Below are 20,964 nucleotides of genomic sequence, written 5' to 3'. Positions count from 1 at the left end.
GCTAGGAGGGCTGATAGCCTTTGTCACAGAAACTCTCTGATTCCGGCCATATTCCGGTAGTCAATGAACCCCAACAATCGTGTCGCGTCTCCATAGTTGGATTTCGATGAAAATTTTCGCGGAGTCCCTAAGAAATCCCATGATCTTGATGTTTGTAATTGAAGAGCCTTTACTAGGAAAAATCGATACCACTTCTTCCTTACCTGTATTTCATTCTTAAGACATTAAATGCACTTACATGCAACATAATCCATTCTATATTTTAATGAAAAGCACTTTTAGGATAGAGAAGACCAAAATATGTGAAAACAGATCAAAGACAGAAGTTAACGTACTCGCCAACTTTTCCTGCTCTTCATGTGTGAGATAGGCAATAAAACAAAACCATTGAAACTCCGACCGTAACTTCGGATTAATGATTGACCACGAAACCTTCGAGAAACGAGCACAGATCAAGAAAACAAAAACTTTGATTTTTTTCGTACTAATCCCATATCTTTATTGAATGGGAAAATGTTACACAAGTTTACGATACCTGCTGTCAACAACATCATGAAGCATGCTCGAGTGGTATGTGGAAGATGACGATTCCTACGTTCTACCCCCGATCTGTCCCATGTACACTATGTAAATCTTTCTTTCTTGGTCTGAAGCATGACAACATATTATCCCGACCCAAAACACAAAGAACAAACCAAAACAGAGGAAAGTTTTGAGAGATTGCCATTGCTCGGTGCATTGTTGAAGGATTGAAATGTGAAACACTGCCCGCCAGATTTTGATTTATGAATGTTTCTTCTTTGTCTGATTGTGTTAGCCTTTTGTGACATCCTTTAATAGAATGACATTTTTTATTCCTAAATAAGATTCAGCTGATTTGATTTCATGAGGTTGAACTCTAGGCTAGTTAATTGAATTCATTATGATTTTCTGCATTGACACAACTGTATCCTTGTTTTGAATCTCCATCATATTCTCAAAAATGATTTTCTATTATTCTTATTGGAAAATTAATGGGTTTTCTATCTACTAATATTCGACCAAAAAATATTTAGGGCGATTTTTTGTCGCAATATAAGAATGAATTGTTGTTTCCACATCTTAATTTTTTAAAAAAATATTATATTTACACCTTATTTTACATAAATTAACTTAAAATTTTCATTATTTCTCTCATTAAATACAAAACGACCCATGATAAGAAATAAATAAGCTAGTTGGATGAATGAAAAATTTTGTAATAAGTAAGGTTGTAAATCCATGTTGTATACTAAGGTTGTCTACCATCTAGCATTACTCAATTTTTTTGGGCAATTTTGGTCATTTTATAGTTTAATGGATTTTTAATTGAAATTATTTGTGTATGACATTGAACACATCAATATCACGCCAGTACTATAATCAAACAAATTAAAATTGACAAAAAAAACAAAGATAATGTATAAAAAACTTAAATTCAAAAACATAAAAAACTTAAATAATAAAAATATAATACCTCAAGGATGAAAGTTTACTGTAAGGAATAATTGGTTGCTAACAAAAACAGATTCAGATGTTGTCAATAGATGTTGGCAACATATATATCCTAACATGTAGCGAAATTTATGAAAACGTGAATAAAATAAACAATCAACCAAATAAACATACTCAAATATTTAAGCAAGAGTATAAAATACTATTGCAACGCCTAAGAGCAAAACTTTCACTAAAAAATTAAATCAAAGAGTTTACAAAACCTTAAAAACTAGTGAATTATTGTAAAAGACAATTTTCTCAAAAACATGTGAGAAAATAAAGAATAAAACATCTACTAAAAAATTCTATGTGAGATGGAATCAAAAACAAAGTAAGGAGATGATGCTTGACGACTAAACACGACACCAACAACACCGACGATCCAATCTTCTATGCTCTCAAAACCTTCAAGTCCGATCAAGTAAAGTAACACGAACAAAGTCGAAAACCCAAGCTTTAGAAATCCTTCAAAGTGTATGCACAATTCTCTCAATCTCGGCTCTCTCTTGTTTGTCTCCCTTTTCGTGTAAGCCTCCACACCTTTTTTTATAAAATCCTCATGATTTGTTTCCAAGAAGACGTGGTTCATAATTAGCCATGATCTTGTTTTTTTGTTTCAAATTGAATTCTACAAAGATAAGATAATTAATAACAAGAGATTAAGATATGAATAAATATAAGATAATATCATAAGTGTACAATATATCATATCTTATCAACTAAGGAAATAATTCTATTAAAACTTTGAGTCCAAAAAAGGCAAAATACTTAAAATAAAACTTTTTAAAACCTAAGGGATTTTAGGAAATAAATATTCCCTTCATTTACAATTTTTCCTTTCTTGCAAATCAAAGTTAGAACTGATTATCTTTAGGGAAATTAGCTTGATTTAATGTGGTCTTTACTAAATCATGACTTTCCTTTTTTTTTTCCAATTCAAATTTGACAGTCGTTACCGAGTTGCCAAAATATGTGCTTTGATTTTGGGGGTAATTGCATACATTATCCTTGTGAAATACCGAGATTGCTAAAAGCCCCCTATGAAAAAATAGTAATGTACTAGCTCCCATGTTTTTTCTAATTTTGAGCACATACATCCCTGTGTTTTCAAAATTTGAGCATATAACCCCTTGTCAGTACATATTTTCAGGAGTATTTGTGCATAAAATTTGAAAACACGAGGAGTTTATAGTCATAGGATGTTTTTAGCAATCTCATGATTTCACAGGGGTAGCATATACAATTATCCCTTGATTTTGTTAATTTTGTTCAACGGGAAATTGGGACTAGGATTGCCTCAACACGTGAATAATTTTAAACTAAAATGATGATTTCATTTCTCGTTGTTTTATATTTCCAACAAAATTGCTATCAGTTGATCTCACGAGTCAATTTTTGAGACACAGATCTCGTACGATTAAACCTATGAAAATGTATTATTTTTTATGTCAAACAATATATATTACTTTTTTATTGTCGAAATGAATCAAAACGAGCAATCTCACAAATGTAAATCCATGAGACCGGTGATAAGTGCGTTTTATTTGTGAAAGGTTTATGTTTTTTGTGTGTGCATTCTTATTATTTTTATGTGTTTTAGTGCATGTGTGTGTATTTCACTCCTCGGGTTGATTTTGTAGGAAAATGGATTTTTAAAGTGTGAATTACGGAGTAGCTTTGTTCGAAAAATAAAATTAAATTCTAGAAAGATACAAATCCGATCTCCACCTTTCAGATTAAATTTCAGGATGTTTTGAAGCTGCTGTCCAAATTTCAGCTCGATCCGAAGGCTAGATCTCGAGATATGAATTTTTGGAAATCGTCGCTCGGCGTAGAAAATTTGTACTACGCGCGCGAGAATCAAGCTCGCGCGCGCGCGAGTCGGATGTCCAGACTTCTGTTTTTTAATGTTGCCGCGCGCGGGGCATATGCCGTGCGCGCATCTTTCGGGGTCATATGTGTTCCGAAAAATCCTTGTTTTGAGAGGAAATTAACTGGTAGGCGTTTCGGACCATATATATACAAGATATAACATATTTTTGAGGGTTGGGAAGTTCCAGAATGCAGAGAACGCAAGAGAGGCAGCTACAAGGCTTGGAGAGAAGATTTCTTTTTTCTTTTCTTCTTCTTATTTTTATTTTTGAATCATTATTTTTAATTATTGAGTAGTTTATTTTCAACCAAGACGGCGTGATTGGGCCGAACAAATTTATGTAGAAAACTTGGATGTTTGTTTGGGATTTTTCAGAGTTGATTTATTTTATTGATTGTCATATTTATATTTGTCTTGTGAATAGTCTGATCAACTGTTTGCTTGCATGTTAATCGATTCAAAGTCGACAGAGGAGGTATTGATTTCGATCACTCTGATAATTAACACATGGTAAAACCGACTAGAAATAGAATTTGGTTTCAGTGTGCGGTTTGGGTGTAAACTGAATTTTCACAAATATTTAATGCATTCAAATTTGATTAGAATTACGAAAGATTAGTTCATCAATATTTGAATATGTTTGATTGTTCTAGAAATAGTCATTTGAACAAGATAGGAGAATTCCCGTAATTTAAGATTAAATTTGAGCCCTGAATCGACTACTTGTTACATGATTTGTTCGGTACCTACGTGTGTCTTGGTTGTCTCGTTTTTATTATTTTTATCTTCAGTTTTTTTATTTTTATTTCTTAAGCAGTTTTTATTTTATTTAAATCAAATTGCTTTTTTTTATTTTGTCTAGATTAAGTAAAATAATTAATTCTTGAGAATTGACTGCAGTCCCTGTGGGATCGATACTTGGACTCTCAGTCCACTTTCCTATTACTTGACCTGGTATGCTTGCCAGTAGATTTATATCACACCGATTTAGCCGGTCAAGTTTTTGGCGCCGTTGCTGGGGACTGTTTAGTTAATATTAGATAGATTATTTGCTTGAGACTAAATTTTTTTTCCCTTCTGTCTTTTCTTTATTTTCATTATTTTTAATTTTAATTTTATTTTTTCTTACTTGTGAGGTACTTGGAGATGGATCATTGACAGGTGTTCACAAGATTTGGCCAGCAATACTTGGAGCTTTTCTATGCTGCTTGGGGGAGATTCAATGATTTGGCGAACATATTTCAATGCCATCAGTTTTCGACTTACACCCTCACTAAAATTTTTTATGGTGGCTTGGATGAGATTACAAGAAGTTGGGTAGATTCTAGAGCTTTGGCCACTGACAGTCAATTATTTAGAAGAGATGAAGACAGTGCGATGCACTTGTTAAATGATATGGCAGATTTTGAATACCATTGGCATTGTGATCCTTTATTGCAAGGTTGGAGTCACAAATATCCTCCAGATATCAACTCTAAAAATTTTACAAACCAACCATCGGAGAGTCAAGAAGAGTGTGTAGGGTGTTCTGAAGATTATATGGCTCAGTTGGAGAATCTTTTGCGGCAATAGACAGAGACAAATCAATTCTTAGAAAGTCGTATCAAGTCTTGGAGTCTTTTGGATGAACAGATTGCGCTTTTTAGAGAACCAAATTTTGAGATCTGCCAAGGGAGTAAAGTAACTGAGCCAGCGCATGAAGAAATAATTTTTGAGGAATTTTCTTGTGAAGAAGAGCCAATAGTGGACTTGGAGGAGGAAGAAACATACAAGACTACAGATTTTACCTCGTCAATGGTTGTTCCATGTACACCGTTAGAAGATTCTTTCTTGCCATTGACGCCACCTCCAAAATATTCCATCCTTCATGAGCTTCAGCCTGCAATCCGAATCTCCTTCCAAACTAATCAGTTCAGACTGAGTGTTGTTGGACCGACAAGCTTAAATTGTCAATATCACGCCAAGCTTAAGGGCGAAGGAAATCAAGACCCATACGTAGAATCGTATGATTCTTACTATGGGCGGCAACCGCTCTTTGATGGTTGCTTCTGCATAGTCTGGGCATTAGACTATAATTTAGCGCTGACTGGAAGGAAACCCAGTGTTCTTTCCCTTGTTTTTTATTTTATTTTTGGTTTTTGTTTTTTTTATTTTATTTTTACTTCTTTCCCATTCCAGTTTGCCGAGTCTGCCCGATATACACAGTCTGCTACTGCTGTCCCAGCTGATATTGTCAAGAAGGAAGATGACGAATACGCAACCAGGGGAGTGTTATTTTTGTTTTCATTGTGTGTTTGTTTTGCATTATATTCATTGTTCTAAAGCATTGAGGGCAATGCTTTGGATAAGTATGGGGGTAGACTAGTTTATTGCATTGGTTATTGTGTTGTTGTTTAGTTATTATGTTTGTGTTCATTCTGTTTGCATTCATTTGGTTTACTTTTTGTGTTTGGTTCGTAATCATGCATATCATTTTGTTGTTGTTCGTGTTGTCTTGCATGAGTAGAATGATTAATGTTAGCCGATGATGATAGAGTTGAAAAAAAAAATTATAAAATTTTGCTTTTGATTGAACATGAGAAACTGTTGGTTGAATAGTGAATATTTTTAAGCACGCGTGTTAGACTGGTGTAGTGTAACGATGTAATTGATGATGTTCGTGTTTGTTTGACCATTGCACGACAATAGATGTTTGTTGATCATGATAGTGTCTTTGGATTCTTGATAGTTGTTAGGCATTGCATGTATGATCTTGGGCGTACTTATAAAATTTTTGAAAAAACTTTTGTTGAAAATTAAGTTAACTCCATCCGGGTTATGAGCAGAGATTGAAATCCTAATCTCTTGTTCTTGACTAAGTATGCGGATTCCATGGGGTTAATAAATTTAAAATTTTAAAGTAACAATTCCATCTGGGCTTGGACAATGATTGAAATCCTAATATTTGTTCCATAGCTAAATTTGCGGGTTAAATGGGATTGATGCTCCATCCGGGCTATAGACGAGGGGATTGAAATTGAATCCTATCTTAGTTATAGCTAAGTTTGCGGGTAATTATTGGGCTTATTAAAAATATCGGGTGCAAAATCCGGAGGTACGTAATTAATCTCAAGAAAGTGCATGTTTTTGTTTGGGATTGTTGAGATGATGGAGTGCTGGATTGTGATACTTGCATTGAATTGTCATAGGTCGCTAAGCATTCTTAGGACAGATTTATTGAAGTTGCATGAAACTGGAATGACATGACAGACACACACTTTTACGTTAAACTGACAGTGTATTGTAAACAATTAAAAAGTTTTTGTGGTTTTTGTTGTTGAAGTTGAAACTTATCGGAGGCTATGTTGTTCATGATTCATTCTTACTTATGTCGTTGTTTGCATATTGTTTTTGTAAGTCTTGCTCGAGGGCGAGCAAGATTTAATTATGGGGGTGTTGATAAGTGCATTTTGTATGCATTATTTTGTGAAAGGTTTATGTTTTTTTTTGTGTGCATTCATATTATTTTTATGTGTTTTATGTGTTTTAGTGCATGTGTGTGTATTTCACTCCTCGGGTTGATTTTGTAGGAAAATGAATTTTTGAAGTGTGAATTACGGAGCAGCTTTGTTCGAAAAATTAAATTAATTCTAGATATATCCAAATCCAATCTTAACCGTTCAGATTAATGTTCAGGATGTTTTGAAGCTGCTGTCCAAATTTCAGCTTGATCCGACGGCTAGATCTATAGATATGACTTTTTGAAAATCTTCGCTCGGCGCAGAAAATTTGTACTGCGCGCGCGCGAGTCGGACGTCCAGACTTTTGTTTTTTAATGCTGCGCACGCGAGGCATATTCCGCACGCGCGCGCATCTTTCGGGGTCATATGTGTTCCGAAAAATCCTTGTTTTGAGAGGAAATTAACTGGTAGGCGTTCCGGACCATATATATACAAGATATAACATATTTTTGAGGGTTGGGAAGTTCCAGAACGCAGAGAACGCAAGAGAGGCGGCTACAAGGCTTGGGAGAGAAGATTTCTTCTTTTCTTTTCTTCTTCTTATTTTTATTTTTGAATTATTATTTTTAATTATTGAGTAGTTTATTTTCAACCATGACGGCGTGATTGGGCCGAACAAATTTATGTAGGAAACTTGGATGTTTGTTTGGTATTTTTCAGAGTTGATTTTATTTTATTGATTGTCAGATTTATATTTGTCTTGTGAATAGTCTGATCAACTGTTTGCTTGCATGTTAATCGATTCCAAGTCGACAGAGGAGGTATTGATTTCGATCACTCTGATAATTAACACATGGTAAAACCGACTAGAAATAGAATTCGGTTTCAGTGTGCGGTTTGGGAGTAAACTGAATTTTCACAAATATTTAATGCATTCAAATTTGATTAGAATTACGAAAGATTAGTTCATCAATATTTGAATAGGTTTGATTGTTCTAGAAATAATCATTTGAACAAGATAGGAGAATTCCCGTAATTTAAGATTAAATCTGAGTCCTGAATCGACTACTTGTTACATGATTTGTTCGGTACCTACGTGTGTCTTGGTTGTCTCGTTTTTATTATTTTTATCTTCAGTTTTTTTATTCTTATTTCTTAAGCAGTTTTTATTTTATTTTTCTTATTTTATTTAAATCAAATTGCTTTTTATTATTTTTTCTAGATTAAGTAAAATAATTAATTCTTGAGAATTGACTGCAGTCCCTGTGGGATGGATACTTGGACTCTCAGTCCACTTTACTATTACTTGACCTGGTACGCTTGCCAGTAGATTTATATCACACCAATTTAGCCGGTCAACCGGCTAATAAAATGTACTTCTATTTTTGTTATACACAAGCAAATGTATACGTATATATATATATGTGTGTGTGTGTGTGTGTGTGTATGTATATATATATATATATATATATATATATAGAGAGAGAGAGAGAGAGAAGTTTTCAGCTTCCTAACCATTCTTTCCCAACTTGTTTCCGACCACTAAAACCCGGTATCGGGTTTTAGTTGTTTTTTTTATTTTTCGCATCACTAAAACACGGTACCGGGTTTTAGTGGTCGGAAACGAGTTGAGCATCAATATATATATATATATATATATATATATTACTATCTCATAATAGTTCAACCATTATACTAACTATTTTGGTGTGTCGAATTTCACCAAAAATTATTTCCATTTTATCCCTAAATTTAACACATATATGTTTTATATTATATCTTAAATGACTAAATTATCCTCATTTTTCTAAAAACATCTTTAATCTTTATCTCCTTTTATCTTTTATATCTTTTTTAAAATTTAATTATTTATCAATTCCTATTAAATTATTTACACAATTTTTGTACAACTTCTTTTTACTTTATATAAAAATTCTCATATTTTTTCAGCTTGATAATTTTTTATATATTTTTTAAAAATAACAATTAAATTATCGAGCACGTGACCACAGTCGCTAGTATATATAAATGATAAGTTTTGATCTCTCGTGCAATCATCATGGATACCTACATGAGCATCGACTGATATGCTATTCACTTATTGTATATAAAAGATGTCATATCAGACGGTGCATATGTAGTTGCCCACAGCAGTTGTTCAAAAGATCAAAACTCTATAAACAATATTAAGTGGTTGATTTGATTGACATTGTAATCTTTCTTTTGTGTACCAACCTCAAAATTTTTTTTATCATACGGTCTCACGAGTCAATTTTTGTGAACATATTTTTTATCCGGCTCGAACCATGAAAAAAAATATATTTATGTCAAAAATATTATTTTTTTTATTGTCGATATAATTCAAATAGACTCGTCTCATGTATATAAATGTTAGACCTTTTTACAAAATAAATACATACTCTTATTTTTGTTATACACATACACACACACACACACACACACACACACACACATATATATATATATATATATATATATATATAAATGATATATAAGTGATTGATTTGATTGATAGCCATTGAAATATTTGTTTTATCTACAGGCCTATTTACCCTTAAATAAATTTGTTTAGTTTAAATAATAAATTACTCAATTTCTCCCCATTTATCTCTTTCTACTTAAATTATAAACCTTATCAGCTTGAATAATTTTTAAGGTATAAACTTATAATATTCTTAGAATATGGGGGATGAAGTGATCGAGCTTTTCTTGCACAGTGAAATCAGCTAAAGAAAAAAAATGAATAAACCGCTAAGCTCGAGATTGTCGCAAGTGCACGAGTCAAATTTTAATATAGTTGATAAGTAAAAGTATCGTTCTCAGAGACTGTATTAAACAATTTCCACTTAATTATGCTTCTCTAGAAAGTTTAAACGAAAATTTAGAATTTTTATATCCGATTACTATCAGCAAATAATCAATTAAAGACAAGAACAATCAAAGATCTAGAATAATTTTCTAAAAATTAAATTCAAATGTTGATGACAATTGTTGAGATTTCAGTTCACCTTCCCTTTTTTGACTCAGATAATCAATCCAAACAACCAACTCATGTTTTTGAAAAGATTCCCTAATTTATTAACATACTCTTTTCAAGTTATGATAAACAAACTTAATACCATGAAATAATTAAATGTCTTCAATTATTTAACAGGTATCAAATTGCATGAACGATTCTTGGAATCCCTTAGCTTTCAACCTATTAGACTATCACTATCAACATGTATTCAATTTCATATGTCTATGCAAATTTTAAATCCATGAACTATGTTATCTTTTCCTATCATTAATTTTTCTTTCGAAACAAATCACGATATAAAATACTGTAGAAGTTAGCTACGCTTCAACAATTCCAAGCAAAAACAATAACATAATTAAACAATCGTCAAAAGTCGAAGATCAATATTAAAGAGTCAAAATTTGGGGTCGGATCCCCTAAATCTCAACAAAAAGAGTTTAGCTACACATCAAATCCATGAAAAACATCTAAGTTCAGAAATAATACTAAGAATTAATCTAGAGAAAGAGTTTTTGGAACAAGAATAAACGCTATCGGATGATTCTTTAAGTTGCTCCTTACGTCTCTCGTTCTCTTCAGTTGTAGCCATCAAAATATGCCTCTTCCAACCCTAATCTCGACTCTTTTATATGCTAAAAGTCCTCACACTTTGTCCTTCCATTTTTAAAATCCGAGAAAATATTCCTTTTCTGAATAGCGTATCGCGCCTAGGCGGTAAAATCTTACCGCCTAGGCGGAAAAATTTATGCCTCCATATTGTTATACGATTTTACCGCCTAGGCGGAAAAAGTTATGCCTCCATCTTGTTATACTATTGAAATCCCGCCTAGGCAAAAAAGTTCTTTCTCCGCATTCTTCTCTTCAGTGATTCCCGCCTAGGCGGTAAAAAGTAAAAACTTCTGCCCACAACTTCAACTTTCCAAGGATTCCTCCTAGGCGGTAAAAAGTACCCGCCTAGGCGGTAAAATTTATGTCCCATATCTTCAAATTGGTCATTCCCTATCTCCGGTTTCAGTTTTTTTCCTGCCAAAAACATTAAATCCATGAGTAGATACCATAAAACTCAAAAACTTAAATTTTAGACAAAAACATGGAATATTCAAAATTCTCACGCTTAATAACGACCAATTTGACCCCTTTTTAATGCAATTTCCGGGTTATATCAACCCCCCCATACTAACCTTTTACTCGTACTCGAGTAAAATAGGTTATGGCCTCAAAATAAGATCACCATTTCTGAACAACATATATTTTTTCAAAAAGCCTCAGAGAATCAATAACGAACTTTCATCTTTTCTTTCAAATGAATTGCAATAAAGCACTGCCTTCAAATTTTCCACAATACACCTTCGAAGAGTAAGTGAACGTGTGTGTGTCATGTTATTCCAGTTACATGCAACTTTAAAAGAATTAGTTCTACGAGTGCTTAACGACCAATGACAAATCAGTGTAAGTATTAACATCACGCATTCCTTCCTCCCAACAATCTCCAAACAAAAACACGACTTTCTTGAGATAAATTACGCACCTCCGGATTTTCCACCCGATTTTTTTTTAAAACCCTAATAATTACCCGCATACTGATATAAATAAGAGAGGATTCGAATTTCAATCCTATCGTCTATAGCTCGGATGGAGCTACAATCTCATTGAACCCGCAAACTTAGCCATGGATCGGTGATTAGGATTTCAATCCCTTTCTAGGCCCGGATGGAATTGTCATTTATTTTATTTTAAAATTTTTTAATCTTTATCCCATTTTAATCCGCAAACTTAGTCAAGAACAAGTGATTAGGATTTCAATCTCTTGCTCATAACCCGGATGGAGTTAATTTGATTTTCACAAAAATTTTCATAAAACTTTTAACAGTTGCGCCCAAGATCGTGCATTCAATGTTGTAAAAATTATTGGGATTAAAAAACGCTATCAAGTTCCACAAACACCTATTGACGTGCAATGATCCAACAGACACAAACATCATCCAATACATCGCTACATTTCATTGGTTTAACATGTGTGCTTAAAATTATTCACTACTCAACTTACGGTTTCTCATGTTTTGAAATTTTCAGGGGTGCTTAGCATAAAAAGTACCAACAGTTTAAAACATGTTCGCATCAACCCAACATCATCACTGGCTCCTCTTATTTTCACTTTTTCAAAAAAAAAATTCACAATTTGAAAGAACAAAGCAGGAAGGCGAAAAAACAAACCTAAAACAACTAAATAAACTAACAAAGTCCTCCATACTAAAACATTGCAGTGTCCCCACTGCAACATAATTAAAACAACTAAACTAAATACAAAAAAGCAACAAAGAAACACCGAAACTCAAATAAAACAAAAACAAAAAAAATTGAAAAGTAAAAAGAAACTCTCCTGGTGCCATCAATCCTCCTCCTCTTCATGCTCCGGTGGCACAACTCCTTCATCATCAGCTTGGGGTGGTCCCATTGAGTATGGGAACTGAAATGCTGGCGGGTACGGTGGTGGCCTCGGATATAAAGAAGAGTCCATGCCCAAGTGATCAGCAATGCCCTCATCAATTAATCCACAGATGTCATGTATTGGGCATTCAGCATTTGATACTAGTTTTGATGTTCGGCCCACGAATATAAGTCATCGACCTTAGCAGTCAGAGATCGACGTTTCGCTTGAGGCGGTGGAGCTGCACTCGAACTCCCTCCTGGGGGAATCTGGGCTCTTGTATCTTTATTTCCCGCTAAAAAATTTTCATCAATGGGTTGTTGAGGTTGGATCCATTCATCGTCCGCCCCTGTCGGCACCCCAGCCAATGCACACAACTCGGTGATAATGGTCGGGAAAAATAGCTTAGTATTCGGGCTATGGGCGCACTGCAATATATGAGATGAAATGATATGTCCAACGTTGATCGTCATACCCTTCATGATCTCAAATAAAAGAACGGCCCTGTCCTTTTTAACCTCGCTAACATGGGAGACCGACATCAATCTACACACCAGGAATGCATACCACAAAGCGGGTACGACTTTGAGATATTTCTTCTGAAATAGCAGAAATTTCAGAGGATCGCTCCATACCGCCCCGTCATGACACAATTCATTCAAAATCATATGGCAATCCGGCTCTGCATACAATGCATCATACGTCATAGTATCCACCTCGGCTAAACACAAACAACTCGTTTATCACATTTTCACCATAAGGCACCCATTTTCCTCGAACGAATACTTTCTCTCGTTACCCTCTTTAGCATTTGCATTAACTCTTTTACTAACGGAACAATACCGGCCTTTGGTTGGGCACAAAATTTTTGCCAACCCCTTTCCTCAATAATCCTCACAAAAAAAAACTTTTCCTTTTATTAATGTGAAATCCACGCTCAGGCCAACAAGTGCGGTCTAATTTTGAATGTTCAAATCTCTGCTTTTCTTCTTGAGAGACGAATTTACCCGATAAAATAGAAAAACTCGATGAAGATGACCCCAACACCCTGCTGCGCTTTGGAGACATTTTCGGATTGGATGGATTGAATCTCCTACTGTTGGCCGAATTTGTCCTTAAATTTCAAAGCTTGGTGCTCCCTTAATGTGATAGATCTGCAAATTGAAGGAATTCGAGAGTGAAGAGTGGATTTGTGGTGTGGATACTGTTAGGGTTCGAGAAAGGGGCGAGAGATTTAGAGAGATGCATGAAATAAGAAAGAAGAAGGAATCTGGGATTTAAACCCCGATCCATCATGCCTAGGCGGTAGAAAATTTCCGCCTATGCGGGATGTATGCGCACGAAAATCAGTCAAAACAGAGAATTTCTCGCCCAGGCGGAAATTTCTCACCGCCTAGGCGGAACCTTGCGCATAAAATTCATTATTTTTTTTAGAGTAAATAAAAAAAACAAATTAACTTGAATAATCAAAATACTAATGAAAAATTAAAGGTAACTAAGTAAAGCAAGGGATAGAGAAGTAGTTCTCAATTTATAGTCTAGAGCAAAACTTTGATAGCCTCTGATTTAAGCTTTTTCTGATAGGAACACATCAGTTCCAATTTTTGCGTCAAAGTTTTCACCCATGTAGTGCTTGAGGCGCTGTGCATTGACTGTGAATTGTGCAGCTTGAGAATCCTTCACTACCACGGCGCCCGATGGGTAGAATTTATCAATGACGAACGGGCCTGACCATCACGATTTGAGTTTGCACGGAAATAATTTCAGCCTCGAAGTTAAAAGCAACACTGTGTCACCCTCTCTGAACTCCCTTTTCTTGATCCGCTTGTCGTGGATTCTCTTTGTTTGCTCCTTGTATGATAATGTCAGATCATAAGCTTGCTCCCAAAATTCTTCTAGTTGGTCCAATTGTAGCAACCTTTTTCCACCTACAGCCAAATAATCAAAGTTTAGAGATTTGATTGCTCAATAAGCTTTATGCTCTAACTTGACAGAAAGATGGCATGATTTACCAAAAATTAACCTATAAGGCGTAGTGCCTATCAGTGTCTTAAAGGCAATGCGATATGCCCACAAAGCATCATCTAACCTTACCGACCAATCTTTCCTGCTTGTATTAAGTGTATTTTCCAAAATTTGTTTTATCTCATGATTTGAAACTTCCACTTGCCCACTAGTTTGGGGATGATATGGGGTGGAGATCTTGTGCGTGACACCATATTTAGCTAAATGTTTTTCAAATAATTTGTTGCAAAAATGTGAACCCCCATCACTAATGATTGCTCGTGGTGTGCCGAATCGGTTAAAAATATTTTTCTTCAGAAATTTCAATACCACATGAGCATCATTAGTTGCACAAGCCTTTGCCTCAATCCATTTTGAGACATAATCAACCGCAACCAAAATATATTTTTTCATGAAAGTGGGAAATGGTCCCATGAAATCAATCCCCCATACATCAAACACTTCACACTCTATGATATTATTTAAGGGAATTTCATTCCAGTTAGAGATGTTACATGTGCCCTGACATCAATCACAAGAAACAACATATGCACGAGTATCCCTAAAAATGGTAGACCAATAAAAACCACATGATAGTACCTTTGCCGCTGTTTTCATTGGTCCAAAGTGACCACCTACCTCACGATCATGACAATGACTCATGATCGGCTGCATCTCTTCTTCTTGTACGCATCGCCTTATCATGGAATCTGCACAAATATTAAACAAAAATGGTTCCTCCCAAAGATAATATTTCACGTCCGACAAGAATTTTTTGCGTTGGTGAAAAGATAAATTTGGTGGAAGTGTGCCTGTGACAAGATAATTAGCAAAATTTGCAAAACCATGGGCAATTTTTGAGTGTGAATAACTGTTCATCAAGAAACCAATCACCTATTTCACCCTCTTCATTTTTCTTTTCCTCACCCAAATTTTCAAGTCTCGACAAGTGATCAGCTACAACATTCTCTACACCTTTTTTTATCTCTTATTTCTAAGTCAAATTCTTGAAGTAAAAGAATCCACCTAATTAAGCGTGGTTTTGCATCTTTTTTAGCCAAGAGATATTTCAATGCTGAGTGATCGGTGTACACAATGACTTTAGATAAAACAAGGTACGAGTGAAACTTATCAAATGCAAATACTATAGCAAGAAATTCCTATTTTGTGGTTGCATAATTCAGTTGAGTCTCATCTAAAGTTATACTTGCATAGTAGACAGTGTGAAATACCTTGTTTTTCCTTTGACCCAAAACAACACCTACTGCTGTGTCACTTGCGTCACACATTATCTCAAAAAGGAGATTCCAATCAGGAGCTACCAAAATCGGAGCTGTCACCAGTCGCTCTTTCAGTGCCTAAAATGCCTGCATACAATCATAGTTAAAATCAAATTGTGCATCTTTCATTAACAAGGAATATAAAGGCTTAGAAATTTTTGAAAATCCTTAATAAATCGCCGGTAGAACCCGGCATGGCCTAAGAAACTTCTAACTCCCTTGACAGATGTCGGCGGTGGCAAGTTCTTAATAACTTCAACTTTCGCTTTATCCACTTCCAAGCCTTGTTCAAAAACCTTGTGCCCAAGCACAATCCCTTCCTGCACCATAAAGTGACACTTTTCCCAATTCAACACTAAGTTAGTTTCCTCACAGCGCAACAAAACCATATGCAAATTTTCCAGACAGATATCAAAATAAGATCCAAATATAGAAAAATCATCCATGAAAATCTCTAGAAAATCCTCAATTATGTCATGAAAAATTGCGTTCATGCATCTTTGAAAAGTGGCCGGTGCATTACACAATCCAAATGGCATTCGTCTATAAGCAAAAGTGCCATAATGACAAGTGAAAGTGGTTTTATCTTGGTCCTCAAGTGCAATCATGATCTGATTATATCCTGAATAGCCATCTAAAAAACAATAAAACTCATGACCCGCTAACCTCTCAAGCATTTGATCTATAAAGAGGAGGGGAAAATGGTCTTTATGGGTGACATCATTCAATTTACTATAATCAATGCACACGCGCCAATCCATCACAGTTCTTGTGGGTATAAATTCATTTTTTTCATTTGTCACTACAGTTATACCACCTTTCTTAGGAACACATTGAATTGGACTTACCCATGCAGTGTCAGAGATAGGATAAATAATACCTGCATCCAGAAGTTTAATGGTCTCAGCTTTCACTACCTCTTGCATCTTTGGGTTAATTCTCCTTTGAGGTTGAACCAACGGTGTATACTTTTCTTCCATCAGAATTTTGTGCATGCAAACTGATAGATTGATTCCCTTGATGTTCGCCACCTTCCAAGAAAATGCCTCTTTGTGTTCTCTAAGGACTTCCACTAGTTTTTCCTCCATTGCATCTGTCAACAAAGATGAAATAATAACAGGTAAATTATTATTTGTTCCCAAATAAACATATTTCAAATGCAAAGGTAGGGGTTTTAGTTCAAGAGTTGGTGTTGTTTCAAGACTGGGATTTTGAGGAGATAGATCCTTCCTATCTCCAAGATCTTCTAGTCGGAGTCTCAGTGGCTTCTTTAATGGAGGATTTTCATTGAGATATGCTATGATATTTGCTATCTCTTTATCCACGGCATCATCGCTTCCTCTACTGGTGAGTGCGGCCTCAACTGGATCCTTCAACTCTCCATGCACAAAATTATACAAAAGTGAATCCAATGAATCTATTCTATAAAAATCATGATCATGAAGTGAATGTTTGATTGCATCAAAGACATCAAAGGTGATCTCCTCTTCTCCTACTCTTAATGACAACTTCCATTTTTGGACATCAATATTGCTTTTCTGGTTGCCAAGAAGGGTCGACCCAAAATTAATGGCATCTCCACGTCCTTTTCCATATCAAGTACCACAAAGTCGACTGGAAATATGAATTTGTCAACTTTGACTAACACATCTTATATTACCCCTCATGGATATTTTATGGATCTGTCTGCAAGCTGCAAAGACATTCTTGTAGGTTGTGGCTCTCCCATCCCAAGTTTCCTAAAAAAAGAAAATGGCATCAAGTTAATGCTCGCACCTAAATCACAAAGAGTGTTATGAAAAGAGATATTCCCAATCACGCAAGGATTAGAAAAACTCCCTGAATCTTTCAATTTAGGAAGGATTTTGTTTTGCACTAATGTAGAACAATTCTCAGTTAAGTTCACCATTGGATGCGCCTCTATTTTCCTCTTGTTGGATAAGATTTTCTTCAAAAGTTTTGCATAGCTAGGCATTTGCAACAAAGCATCAACAAAAGGAATATTTATATGCAGTTTTTTAAACACCTCAAGAAATTTTGCAAATTGTGCATCAATCTTAGCTTTCTTAAGTGATGCAGGAAACGGGGGTGGGATGACAATATTAGGCTGTGCTGTGGGTGTTTGTGTAGAGTTAGAAATCTTAAATGTTGAAGCCTCTTGATCACCTTCTTTCTGATTCTCATTCTGCTCAGTCATCTTGGCATTTAGCTTCTTTCCACTCCTCAATTCCACTGCCTTGACTTGCTCTTTTGGGTTTTTCTCGGTATCGCTTGGTAATGTTCTAGGCTCTCTGCTGGGCATTGCTTTTTCCAACTAACCTATTTTATTCTCCAAATTTTTTATCGATGCATCTTGGTTTTGCATCCTGGTCTCAGTGGAAGACATAAACTTTCTCATCATTTGCTCCAATGGTGATTTCCCCTCTTGGAGTTGCTTCCCATAATTTTGATTTCCTTGCAGTCTATACTGATTATTCTAACCTCCCCACAAAAAATTTGGATGCTGCCTCCAACTCGGATTGTTTGAATTTGAATATGGGTTGTTTCTTGGACGATTCTAACTCCCCACCTATTTCACTGGCATCCCATCTGGCACATAAAAAGGGTTATCATCTTGACAATCCTGTGTGAAATGCTCACCTCCCCATTTGTTGCAGAACACCTCTTGAATATGCATAACAGAATTTCCCATGATCAAACCATCAATATTCTTTGTAAGAGCTTCCAAATTGGCAGACATCGCAGTGATTGCATCAACTTGATGAAATCCTGCAGTTTTTCTGGACATATTCATCTCAGACTGAGGATGATAACTGCCAGAAGCCATCTCTTTTAATAATTCATAACCTTCCTCTAGTGATTTTCTAAAAATATTTCCACCTGCTGCTGCATCTATCATATTACGGTTAGTAGATAATAAACCATAATAGAAAGTTTGTACCACAAGCCAGTCTGGTAGTTCATGATGTGGGCATCTTCTCAATAAATCTTTGTAGCACTCCTATGCTTCATAGAGTGATTCCTGATCTGACTGGGAGAAAGTTGTGATGTCTGTCTGCAATTTCATAGACTTTGATGGAGGAAAATACTTGGTAAGAAACGCTTTGGCCATGTCCTATCATGTAGTGATGGAACCTGCAGGTAAACAATTCAGCCATGCCTTAGCTTTATCTCCCAATGAAAAGTGAAATAAACGTAAACGAACAACATCGTCAGAAACTCTTTGATGCTTAAAGGTATCACCAATTTCTAGAAAATTTGCAATGTGAGCATTCGGATCAGCTAAGGCGGATCCACCGAATTGTATTGTATTCTGAATCATCTGGATAATAGCTGGCTTGATTTTGAACTGATTAGCACGAATTTCTGGTCGAATGACGCTAGGCCTAAAAACATTGATGGATGGTTGAGCGCAGTCCATCATAGATCTAGTAGCAGGTGGCCCATTGTTGTCCTCGCCATCTCCCCGCAGTGGTTCGTTTTTAGCCATCAGAACTCTTTGTTGTCTTCTCCTCTTACGAAAAGTTCTCTCAATTTCAAGATCAAAAGGTTCGAGTTCTGAGTGTGATGATCGTAGCATGCACCAGAAGATATACCTGCAACGAAAAATAGATTAGTAATGTAAAATTTTAAACAAAACTAAAGAAGATCTCTAAGCAGTAAATTTGAAATTAACAGTCCCCGACAACGACGCCAAAAACTTGATCAAGCTTTTCTTGCATAGTGAATCAACTAAAGAAATAAATAAATAAATAAACCGCTAAGCTCGAGATTGTCGCAAGTGCATGAGTCAAATTTTAAGATAGTGGATAAGTAAAAGTATCATCCACAAAGACTGTATTAAACAATTTCCACTTAATTATGCTTCTCTAGAAAGTATAAACAAAAATTTAGAATTTTTCTATCCGATTACTATCAGCAAATAATCAATTAAAGACAAGAACAATCAAAGATATAGAATAATTTTTCTAAAAATTAAATTCAAATGTTGATGAAAATTGTTGAGATTTTAGTTCACCTTCCCCTTTTTGACTATGATAACCAATTCAAACAACCAACTCATGTTTTTGAAAAGATTCCCTAATTTATTAACATAATCTTTCAAGTTATGATAAACTAACTGTGAGACCCCGTTTCTAATCTTCTAAACTTGAATAAAAACTACAATCGAACACAAAGAGCCGAGGAAACGAAACAAATTTTTTTTTTCCGGATGAATAGTGCCGCGCTCGATCCTACGAGTTCGTAGGATCAAGCGCACCCAAAATGCGCTAGGTGCTGGTGAATAGTGCTGCGCTCGATTGCACGAACTCGTGGGATCGAGCGCACCAATTTCTGCGAAGTTGCTGCCTCAACAATTTAATGGCCGCACTCGATCCGACGAACTCGCGCGATCGAGCGCACCCTCTGCCCAGAAAAACATCAGAACAGGGCAGGATTTCAACCATTCAAACACCAATCAAAACTCCAATCTAAAACATGCATCTTACAACACAAGATAGTTCTAAAGTTATACATCTAATCCTACTAATAGAACATGCTTTCAATCTAATTTTACAATCCAAAATATAAATCGAGTTCGAATTACAATTCGACTTCTAGAACACCAAGGCCTCACTCTATCACTCGACCACCTAGCCATGCGATCTCTGACTCGGTCCTGCCCCACCTGTTTCCAAGCACACATACAAAGACAAGACAACAACCGGATAATCCGGTGAGAATAATATTCCTAGTAAAAGAGACTAACATGCAATCTAACATAAACATATCACAACATAATATGCATCAACTTCCACATAATATATCAATTCAAGATATACATAAGAAATCCATTCAAATGCGGAATTAAAATGATATGCATGACTTTAAAAATCCGGGATTATCAAGTATGGATAATCAAAAGGTAAAGGTTCTCTTCTCTTATTTGGGATCCTGAGGATAAAATATCACCAACTCACCGACACTCCCGATCGAGGTGGACGGTGCATATTTTACTCCTCTAGACTCTGGGCACCTATAGAGAGTGTTTCTCGACAATTGGTAGAAATCTGCTAACCAATGTCACTCAACTATAGTCCACAGAACATCTAACTCTTCTGGGCCTCTCTTGCCCGCAAAACAAAGGTAATTGGCTCAATATGAATGCAATGCAAATCAAAACTCATTCAACTGATTCAAGTAAAACAATAACATATAATTCAAGTAGCATGCAAGTATGTGATTTTCCATAGGACACTCGAATTATTACGGATTCGAGTTAATCGTCCTATTCCATTACAAAGTCGTCCTTTTCAAGTTCTTCGGGGATTCCAATCTGAAAATAACACGAGCTAAATCAATATTTAACCAAATCAAAACAAATCTAAACGGAGAAGCTCAAT

General features: G+C 35.4%; 1 protein-coding gene and 1 non-coding gene across 2 annotated transcripts; one reads left to right on the top strand and one right to left on the bottom strand.

Annotated features, from left to right (window-relative positions):
• Positions 1–13,862: 13,862 nt before the first annotated feature.
• On the bottom strand, positions 13,863–17,882 carry LOC140861722 (uncharacterized). Its single transcript, XM_073264740.1, has 9 exons — positions 17,487–17,882; positions 17,241–17,319; positions 16,429–17,165; positions 15,796–15,900; positions 15,508–15,658; positions 14,940–15,010; positions 14,309–14,822; positions 14,093–14,224; positions 13,863–14,023 (listed from the first exon to the last, which is right to left on the bottom strand). The coding sequence occupies exons 1-9, from the start codon at positions 17,880–17,882 to the stop codon at positions 13,863–13,865; spliced, it is 2,346 nt and encodes a 781-aa protein (XP_073120841.1).
• Positions 17,883–18,537: 655 nt separating this feature from the next.
• LOC140869902 (small nucleolar RNA R71) lies at positions 18,538–18,643 on the top strand. Its single transcript, XR_012146892.1, has one exon. It is a non-coding gene; the product is annotated as a small nucleolar RNA R71 (small nucleolar RNA).
• The last annotated feature ends 2,321 nt before the right edge of the window (positions 18,644–20,964 follow it).

The sequence above is a fragment of the Henckelia pumila genome, chromosome 4 (assembly GCF_033568475.1).
Source record: "Henckelia pumila isolate YLH828 chromosome 4, ASM3356847v2, whole genome shotgun sequence".
Taxonomy (NCBI): domain Eukaryota; kingdom Viridiplantae; phylum Streptophyta; class Magnoliopsida; order Lamiales; family Gesneriaceae; genus Henckelia; species Henckelia pumila.
The sequence above is the reverse complement of the archived record's forward strand: the minus strand, read 5'-3'. Positions and strand labels throughout refer to the sequence as shown.